Source organism: Giraffa tippelskirchi, chromosome 2, assembly GCF_054371585.1.
Source record: "Giraffa tippelskirchi isolate mGirTip1 chromosome 2, T2T-mGirTip1v1.2.pri, whole genome shotgun sequence".
Classification (NCBI taxonomy): Eukaryota; Metazoa; Chordata; class Mammalia; order Artiodactyla; family Giraffidae; genus Giraffa; species Giraffa tippelskirchi.
This window is the reverse complement of record NC_137276.1, coordinates 31,129,363-31,139,918: the sequence shown is the minus strand read 5'-3', so window position 1 is coordinate 31,139,918 and position 10,556 is coordinate 31,129,363. Positions and strand designations below refer to the sequence as shown.

Below are 10,556 nucleotides of genomic sequence, written 5' to 3'. Positions count from 1 at the left end.
GCTTGTCTCCAGCTGGAGATAACATTAATATCGCACACTTGCAGCTTTTTCAGGGCACTAGAAGAATTGAGACTTTCTCTTCAAGGAACAATGAGAATTTGTTCTGAGCCTTTGTGATAAGAAAGGAGAAAGAAAATCATTCCTAGAGGCAGGAGTTGGGGGCAGAAAATCATCTCAGCAAAATGCACAAACTTCTCATTATACATTATTATGCTTTCAAATAAGCATTTGTGCAAGCCCATTCTTTGGTTTAAAATAAAATGGCTCTTAAGTCTTAAAAGGCTATCTTGGCCATGTCTTGTTTGGGGAGGAAAAAAAATGATGGGAGGAAGCTGGTAGATGAGTTCTTTTGTCCTCAGACCCAGCCTGGCAAGCTGGGTGCAAGCTGTCACGTACAGGGTGATGCTGAGTTCTGCCACAATCCATCTTTTGTGGCGAGTGTAGTAGGAAAATCCCTTATTAGGGGGACCCCTAGTGATTTAGTAATTACCCCTCACTCCTAAATGAGAAAGCCAGGACAGATGCCCTGCACTAAAATCCCCATGGAATGTGATGTTATAGTGAGTTTCTTGGTATATTTTGAACAATGCAAATACTTCTTCCAGGAGGCAGTTGCAAAGTTAGAATTGCAGGACTCCAAAGATAAACTCTGTTGATTCCCTCCTCCCTTTTTATTAATTAAAAAGAAGAAAAAACCCCAAACCAAAATTTAGGAGCAATATTTAATATGTAAAGACAAAAGAAGCAGAGACCCATATCCTGCAAAATTCAGAGTCTTAGTGAAAAGTCAACACTTATTTACAGAAAGTGTGTCTGAGTGGAGCTTCGAAGGTCCTGGCTGTACTGATTTAGTGGAATCTATGAAAAGGGAAAGAGGTAAGTCTGTGAATCAGACAGCCACTGAGCTGGGTGCTTAAATGAATAGGCTCTGGACTATTCTGAGCTCAGCAACCTATTCCCTGGGTGACCCTGGGCAGCTACAGGCCTACTCCAGGCCTCACAGGAAAAACGGAGATATGAATAGTATCTCCCTGAAGGGCTGCTATGTTAGTAAGGCAAACTAGCTCAGGGCTGGCCCGCAGGGACCCCTGGTCACTCCTGTTATTATGAGGGCTTGCAGCTGTACCTGCACCAGTATATATCACAGAAAAGACTTTGATATTTGCACCAAGTTTTTTAAAATGGGGGAAACAACCTCTTTGTCTCTTACTCCTCTTTTCCTTTTTCTTCTTCACTTCTCTTGGCTGCTGCTTCCCTGCCTTTCTACCCCCAGTGTTGGCACTTCTCTCTCTCCTGCTCCTACATCTGAAGCATCAGTGGGATGCCCTGAGCCACCACTGACTGAGTCCAGCCTGGTCCTCGGTCTCCCCTTTCCCACTTCACACCTCCTGGTGCTGTTCCTCCTTACCTAATAATAAGCTTGTTGAAACCGACTCCACTCCCTCTCCCAATTTCCATCTCTCCACGTTGAGAGTCTGCTCCCTCCTCTCTTGTCTAATCTTCCTTATCATTCACTCTGAAGACTTGGCCCTGCTCCTTAACTCTTCCTCAGGCAGCCTCTGCGGCCTCTGGCCTCAGCCACCTTGCCTCCTCCTCAATTTCTACCCTTCCACATCAGCAGAAGTTGTATCTCTCTCTATTGGAATCCTATGACATTGTCTAATACCTCCTCCTTAAAAAAAAAAATCCTTTGTGTCATTTATCCTGCAAAAGAAAATCACATCCACAGAAAGGAAAATCATTTCAGTTGTAACTTGTTTGCAAAGACCCACACAAACTTCTTGACTCATACATACGGTCCTCATCATGAAATTTAAACCACTCCACTCCCCATTGCCCAACCCAGAGGGTCTTCCATCTCCTGTTCCTCCACAGTTTCCCCACCAGACCTCAGCCTCCAGATCTCCCTTCCCCAATGTGGTGACCTGAAACTGTTCTGTGCTCAAATAAGCTGGTCTGGGAGAGCATGGACCTGGTCATCTTTTATGAGCGCATTAGTTTTCTGCCTAATATAAGCCATTGAGAGCACTCAGTTACTTGGGAAGCAGCAGAAAGTTGTTAGACTCAGTTGTGTCTTACAGCTCTGATGACCTTTGATTTGTACCTTTTTTAAAGATGTTTTGGTCAACCAAACCATTAAGGGCTTACCCTATCAAGCCCTTAACATTCTCTCAAAGTTGAGATAGGTCTAACTATTTTCTTTGTTCAGTTGGGGGAATGTGTGTGTGTGTGTGTGTGTGTGTGTGTGTGTGTGTGTGTGTGTGTGTGTGTGTGTGTCTGTGTTTGGTGGTTGGGTGTGCTTTTTCTTTCTAAAACTCTCCCTCATAGCCACATGACAGATGATGATTGCTTTCTGTGGTGCCTAATACATTGCTCTCCACTCAATGAATACTGTTACCTGACTCCCGTCCCAACCCTGGGGGAATCTGGATTCACAAAGGAATAGAACCTTCTTACAAAATCTGGAGTATGATTGCAACTTTACTTTAGAAGCACCCGCTTCGCAGAGGAATAGCTAGTGATTGATGCCACTGTCAGAAACCCAGATGCACACACTCATACATCAGCCAGGAAATTACATAAACAGCTCGCCCAGCAGGCCAGCACTGACTCACCCACTTGCTCCCCTATGGGAGGAGAGGTGATATGAAACCCAAGGCAACAGCAGGGAACAGACAAAGGAAAGGAATTAGGCGGGACTGGGCTCTTGAAGGTCCACAGGGTTTTTTCCCTCCTCATCTTCTGCCGAGGGCAGCAGCCACAGGCCAAGGTTTGTAGTTACACTGCTGTGTTAGTAGGATTGTGGGGAGTTGTTGTATCTGTCCTGGGCATGCACCGTCAGCTTGTTCTCACAGTGCATGTACAAGGCTGCATACAGCTTTATACACATGCCTTCGTGCTAACACAGATACTGGTGATGTCCACCTCTTCCCTTGGGGTGGGAGTGACCTACCTAGGCTAAGCTCATGCTAGGGTATTTGTCTCTTTGGAGAGCGTGCCAGTGTTGATTCCAGCAGGATGGGCTGGCAGAGACTGGTTGGTTGCTCAGAAGATGCCTGAAAAAATACTGATACCATTAGGGCAGAAGAGTGGAAAGTAGTCTGGCAGGCCTGCTAGTGACTTGTGAGTGTAAGGGGATTTATCGGTAGCGGCAGGCCAAAGCGTTGACATTCTTGACCACATAAAAGCCCATGGTGACTGGAGGGATGACCAATGTCCGGCCGGCCCGCAGGGGGCGGGGCTTCAGTTCTGGGAGGGTCCCATCATCCACCATCGCTAGGGGCTGGCCGTTCAGCTGCACTGACCTATAGTGAGAAGAAACAGCATGGGACTTGTTATTGCCTTGAAAGGAAGCCATGGCAGCAGAGCCTAGACAGCCTCAGCTTGCCCCTGTCCACTGACCGTGCCCGGCTAGTGACCACTGACTGGCACCAGCTTTGCCCAGCCTTTCAGCTGGTGCTTCACTCAAACAATGCACACGAACATCCCAGCAATGCTCTGAGGAAGAAACGGTCCCCATCCCATTCTCTCTAGTGTGGTTAAATGACTTGCCCAAGGCTATACAGCTTGTAGTCCTGGGAGCCAGGATTTGAACACAGGTAGTCCAGTTCCAGAGACGCATCATTTATTCAGACAAATAAAAAGTCTGAGGCAGAAGCAGAAGTGTCTGATGCCTATTGTTTTAAAACCATGATAGCAGTCCAGTTGGTGGTGTTGAAGAAGACTCTTGAGAGTCCCTTGGACTGCAAGGAGACCCAACCAGTCCATCCTAAAGGAAATCAGTCCTGAATATTCTTTGGAAGGACTGATGCTGAAGCTGAAACTCCAATACTTTGGCCACCTGATAGGAAGAGCTGACTCATTTGAAAAGACCCTGATGCTGGGAAAGATTGAAGGCGGGAGGAGAAGAGGATGACAGAGTATGAGATGGTTGGATGGCATCATCGACTCAATGGACATGAGTTTGAGTAAACTCCGGGAGTTGGTGATGGACAGGGAGGCCTGGCGTGCTGCATGCAGTCCATGGTGTTGTAGAGTCAGATACGACTGAGAGACTGAACTGAAATGAACTGAACTGGACTCTTCTACCTGAAGAGTGGAATAACACACAGGCTGAAGACGGCTTCAGAAGTTCCTATTTAACTGCATCTTCATTAGTTTATTTGAGAGATGAGAGAACTGACATTGTGTCTCCCTTGTCTCCGGCAGTTCTAAAGGAGGACAGTGACTATGTAACCACCTACCTTCCTCTAATCTGAGCATGAGTTTCCATGTCTAATATTTAAAGGATGTTTCCATTTTAGGGACACCATGAAGTAAGTGATAAAGCAGGCACCTGTGGCCCCAGTTCACCTATCCTGTTTGCTTTTATCCCTCCTGTGTATCAGCCATCTTCAGACCTGAGAAGGACTTAGAGAGCAAAGGGAAATGGGTCATCACCCATCTAGGGTCTATGGTACAGAATCCAGACAAGCTCCCAGCTGTTTCTGATGTAACTTGGGAAGCCATGCACCCAGACTGAAGCTCAGCTCTTTGGGTAAGTAGACTGCAAGTGACTTCTGGAAAATCGACATGACAGTGTCAACTGTCTTTGGGCCTTGCCCAGCCTCCAGTGTGGTGACATTGCAGTGGTATCACCTGAGCTGTGCAGAGAATAAAACTGTTAGAAACTGACAAGAGGTCTTGGTTTAGCATTCCTTCTGTGTTCTGAATGACAGATGGGTTTAGAGATTCATGATCAGAGCCCCTGCTCAGCAGAGCCGTGAACTCCTTGAGGTAAGTGCAATATAAATTGCTCCCAGGGGAGAGCTCGGCAGAGCGGCAGCTCCAGGCCCAGCCCAATATGGACCAGTTCCAGCCTGGTCCAGATCTGAAGGGCCAGGGGTATCCCCCATCTCTTGTTGGTATGACTGAGGAATGAATGAACAAACAGGGGGTCTCTTGCATGGAGAGCCAGGCCCGCCTCTGGAAGATGCAGGGGTGTGAGAATTGAGATCTAAAGGGCAGTGTTGACCTCATCAGAATGCAAGAACTTTCTATAACCCTCTCTGGTGAAGATGCGTGTTCTTTACTGTCTGAGCCACCAGAGATATTGGTTCATTAAAAAGCTGACCCAGGTGTGAGCAGAACCAGGGAGCATGACCGAGATTCTGGACTGATCTCTAACTCCAGGAGCCGGCCACTAACTTCCTAGATGACGGTGGCAAAGCTCTTCATCACACTTCCTGCGGTTTTGCATCTGTGAGAAGACAGGCTATATGGGCTGCAGAACGAATTGAAATGAAATATAAATGTCAAACTACTTTGAAAGCATAGTGAGCCATTAAGTGGGAGACAGTGTTTTCTGTTGTTATTCTTTTCATTGTCATGCCGGCTAGGTGAACTTTTTGGTCCTTGTACTGTGACACGGTGAGTTTCACGGCTCCTCTCTTAAAACTCTCTTCCCTTGGCTCTCATGGTAGCAGTCTGTCTGTCTGCGTGTCTCCCTCTTCCTGTTTTTCTCCTTCATTTTTGTATGTCATTTCCTTTTCAGGGGGACTATTCCCTTACACCTGCCTCTCAGATGTTGGGGTTCCTGGTGCTTGGTCCTTGAACCTCTCTGCTTTCCACACTACATACTCCCACTGGACGCTGTTACCCACACACAGGACTTGAATTACTATCTGCATACTGATTCTACCCAAATCTGTATCTGAAGCCTGCATCTTTCTTCTGATTTACATACCTCTGCTTAACTGTCCCAAAGGAACTTCAAAAGTCATTGAGTCCAAAATCAAGATCTCCTCAAATCTCTGACTTTTTAATCTCTGGGCTGGTCCTACCATCTATCAGATTACCTAAGCCAGAAAGCTGGGAGTCATCTGGGTCTTCTCCTCCAGGCCCCAGGTCTGGAGTTCCTGCCTGCATGCTCAGTTGCTAAGTTGCGTTCTACTCTTTGCAACCTTATTAACTATAACCCATCACGTTCCTCTGTCCATGGAATTTTCCAGGCAAGAACACTGGAGTGAGTTGTCATTTCCTCCTCCAGGGAATCTTCCCGACCCAGGGATCAAAACCGCGTCACCGGTGTCTCTAGCATCGCAGGAGGATTCTTTACCACTGAGCCACCTGGGAAGTTGCTAAATCCAACCAATTCTACCTTTTAATGTTTTTCAAATCTGCTTCTTTCTCTTTCTTCATTGCTATTATTTAGTTCAGAACGTCTCCGTGACCTGTCTCTGGCCCCTGGCCTCGCCTTCATCCCCCATGCTGGCCACATTGCTGAGAGAGCCATCTGTGGCTGTCCATGCTTCAGACTCTCCTACAACGCCATCCCTTCCCTTAGTCCGGATGATGAAGCCGAGCTCTGGCCACCTCCCCAGTCTCAGATGCTGCCGCTGCCCCTTACTCTAAGGCTAACTGTAGATCACAGACCTCTGGGGGTGGGTTTGGGCTGAGCTGGCAGTTATTGTAAGGACATCATCAGTGTATGCATGAACAGACTGTTCCCTATGAAAAACAGTTAAGCTTTGTACATAAATGAGGTAGATTTTTCTCAAATGAAAATGTCAGTAGATCCTGTTGGGGATAAAATACACGAGTTCATGTAAAAGAACAGTAAATATTTTTCAAATGCAAATGCCTGTAGACACAAGAGATGAGTTCATTTAAAACTGTTGTAAAATTCCTAATAGGTATTTTGGGAAGAAGGGGGCATCATGTGCTTTTATCAAGCAAGAGATTTTTAAAGGGACAATTACTATAATGTGGGAGGGCCATAGACATCTGTTGACATCACAAAGGATTCCCAGGACTCGAGGGTGCCTTTTGCCCCTGAGTGATCCGAGTCATTGTGTGTGGTGCTCCCTTCACCTGGAGCACAGTCAGTCCTCCCCCTCCGTGGGACAGCTGTCCTGGGTCCCTGCCGAGCCTGCTCTTTTGTTGTCCCCTCTGGGAAACCTTCTCTGAGCCCTGGGTTAGCAGCCCCAACTATGGGCTCTCTTGTCCCCAAACTTCCCTCTAACCACCTCAGTGACTGGTAGGACTTACCCCTGTACCCTCACTGGGCTGTGAGCTTGGTGAGGAGAGCAACAGTGCCTTTCACCCTGAATACTCGGTGCCCAACAAGCTTCTTTCTTGGCATAGAACTGGGGTGGAATATTTTCTGAATAAGTGAGTGGACTTTTGAGGCCCTTTCACATTATTTCTGGTATTCCTGGGCTGAGTTTCTCCAATTCCAAAGAGGCTCCCTTGATGTTCGCTGAGTGTCTTTACAGATTTCATTAACGTACCAATTACTCTTGCTCTCAATGGCCCTGGAGATGTTAGATAAGACCTGAATTATCGCTGATTCTCACAGTCACTCACTAGGTACCTTATCCCAATCAGACACAGACCATTGATCATTGCTAGGGTTTTTCATTCTTAAAAAAGATCTATATGACCATCTCTTAGCTAAGCCAACATGAGCTAATTTTGTGAGACTTTAAGTCCTCACACGTCCTTATCTACAAAGTTCCTTCATTATAATGATGGACAGTGTGCTATACCACCTCTATTCTATTTTTCTTGCTTCTGTTTTTATTGTAATATTTATCCTATTACCCAGGTAAGTCATATCACACTAAATATCACAATTATCTTTCACTTTTATGCACTGAAAAATTTGTAAGTTTGCAAACATATCATGTGAATGATAAAAATCACTGGTTACTGAGCACTGTCTATGCCAAAGGTGAGATGCTGTGATTTACTCTATCACATGAAGTCCTCACAACTACCAGCCGAGGCAGGTGTTAGCACCCCTGCAGATGAAGACATCGACGTTTGGAGGGATCTAAGAATCACCCAAGTCATGCTGCTGTTCAGTGGTGGAGCTGAGATGTGCCTGCAGCCTTTTACCACAGTCCTCTCTGGCCTCCCTTGTGACTGCTAAAGAGCCCAGTGAGGTACATAGGCAAGTATTATTATTATTTTAACTTCACTACTGAGATGAGGTCAGAGAGGTTAGGTGGCCTGGGCAAGGTCACACAGCTAATAGGTGGCTAAGCTTAGTCTTGGATTCAGGCCTCCTGACACCTGTTTCTACTATTTGTGTTGTTCCCCAATTCCACACGGCACTTACTAGGATCATGTTTCTTTCTTTGAAAACCTTTCTTATCATATTTTCATCACATTCTGGGACCTCTTTCCTGACTTTTCAAACCAGATGTTAAATGATCCAGCCTATGTGGAGCTATTTTTCTTAATTCCCTAGCTGCTGAGGGCTTTTAAATTATCCAAATATTAGGACAACTGCGTTTTTTTGTTTTTTTTTTTTTAATCACCATCTGTTTTTTCAAAGTCTGAGTTGCTTTGCAATTCCTAAACTTGTTTTCTTTACACTGCATGCTATTTGAAATGGGGTTCCGTGTCTCAATTTGGAGTCAAGCCCTCTGCTCCTTGGGTCTCTGTGGGATCACCTTGGCTGGGTCACCATCCTCCCCCCACCACCTGTCTACAATCTCTGGTCTCATTAAGGTTGTTGCTAGCTGTGGATACTGAAGTAAGCTTTCAGCTCTTCTGATGTCTCAGGGAAGCAAGTCTAGTGAGCATGCTCTTTGCCAGTCTTGAAGATAATTTGTTGGTCTGGCCCTGGGTGGATTTTTGTGGGGGCAGAGGCAAGGGAAGCCTGTGTATTATCGGAAACAGCCTGGGGAGCTAGTGGCTGGTTTCTGCTGGCATATCTGGGGCCTTGAATGGGAGGTGAAAGGTCTCAGAGGTAACTGGTTCCATCTCCATCACTTTGAGAAAGTGATCTGCCTTCTGTGAACTTGGGTTTCTCTGTCTGTAAGATAGACTAGGTGAACCCTAAGATTCTTTCTGGTTCCCATACTTTTCAGGTGAGTTGCCCACAGTCTAATAGCTAGCTTGAAGCAGAGTTTAAAGCCAAATTCAGTGATCCTGCACAGGTAGACGGAGAAGGCAATGGCACCCCACTCCAGTACTCTTGCCTGGAAAATCCCATGGACGGAGGAGCCTGGTAGGCTACAGTCCATGGGGTCGCTAAGAGTCGGACATGACTGAGCGACTTCACTTTCACTTTTCCCTTTCATGCACTGGAGAAGGAAATGGCAATCCACTCCAGTATTCTTGCCTGGAGAATCCCAGGGACGGCGGAGCCTGATGGGCTGCCGTCTATGGGGTCGCACAGAGTCGGACACGACTGAAGCGACTTAGCAGCAGCAGCAGCACAGGTAGAAATCTGATCATGACATTCACTTGTCTAAATGTTCAGTAACTTCCTGTTAGTCTTAGAACATTCTCCAAGGGCCTTACGAGACCCCATAAGCAAGGCCATTTACCTACTTCCCCAGCCCTTAGAGGCTCCCTGGAGCTCCTACGCATTGAAGCTCCCCACCACCCACCACCTCCTTTCATTCTGTGCTACGCTTCCTCCAGTCACAAACTCTCTACTCTCAGGCCTTTTGTACATGTTGTCATTTTGCCTGGCACTTTCTTTGTACTCCCTCCCCGCTTCCAGCCTCCTTTTCCCTACTAACTCCTACCTGTCTTTCAGGTCAGGTACCCGCAAAGCACTCCCGATCACTTAGCACTTCTCTGTCTCCGCGCACATCACAGTATCAGGATGCTGACTGCCTGTCAGCCTCTCCCCTAGTTAGGAAGACCCTGTGTAGGTCCTGCTCATCCTGCGCTCTCCCGTCCACCAACTCACACAGCAGGTTCTCAGTAAAAGAATGGCTGGATGTAAACATGTGGGTAGATGAACCACAGCCTGGGAGGAAAAGACACTAAGGTGGGAGGACAGAGACTTGAGTTACAGTACACACTCTGAGCATGACACGTGCAGGTCTAGCAATGTCACAGCTGGCTCTGGTTTGGGGTTTCTGGATTGTTAAGTGAGAGGGAGGGAAGGAGGGAAAGACGGAGTAGGGAGCAGAAGAGAGGTAGGAAGGAGGAGAGAAAGGAGGTGGTGTAAGAATCTGAGTGGTGGTGGGAACCCTGGAGGGCATAACTCGTACAACCTCCTAGTTCCAGCGCCAGCGTGCTCGCCCGCATGCCACTAGAGGGCACTCTTGCTCTTCACAACGGTGCCGAGAGCCCGCGCGGCGGCTCCCAGGCAGCGGAGCTTCTGCCTCTGCCCTTCCAGCCCGCTCTCCAGTCCCGGGTAGTCCCGGAGGCGGGACCGGCTCTTGGCCTCTTGGAGCAACAAACCTCAGGATCAGTCCAATCCCGGCAAAAACTTCGTTGCGGTCCATTAACCGCCCCCCACCCCCCAGCGCCGCCATGTGGCAAATACTCAGGAACCATGCGAAGTCCGCAGCGATTCCTGCCGGGGGAGCGGCTTCCTCGCCGGCGTGCAGGGAGAGGCCCGCGGAGGTGCGGAGCTGGCGGCGCCCCGCTCTCCAGCCGGGGTCCTGGCGCCCCGCCCTCCCGCCGGCCGCACCTGTGTTCGCTTTACAGGCCCCCCGAGGCCCCGCTGCCCCTGGAGGCCCCCTCGCTGAGTTAGGAAGCTGGTGTGTCCAGCTGCCCTGCCCTTCTCCAGGTCAGGGGCAGGTTAGAGCCGGGAGGGAGCC

General features: G+C 48.0%; 1 protein-coding gene across 3 annotated transcripts in view; it reads right to left on the bottom strand.

The window, feature by feature from the left end:
• Nucleotides 1-1,221: 1,221 nt before the first annotated feature.
• The window catches only part of HPSE2 (heparanase 2 (inactive)), a 658,038-nt gene continuing 648,703 nt past the window's right edge, over nucleotides 1,222-10,556 (bottom strand). For all 3 annotated transcript variants that reach the window (XM_081549219.1, XM_081549229.1, XM_081549238.1), the window contains one exon: nucleotides 1,222-3,305. In XM_081549219.1, coding sequence (XP_081405345.1) covers nucleotides 3,140-3,305 — 166 coding nt within the window. In that variant the 3' untranslated portion in view covers nucleotides 1,222-3,139. The remainder of the gene's footprint in view (nucleotides 3,306-10,556) is intronic.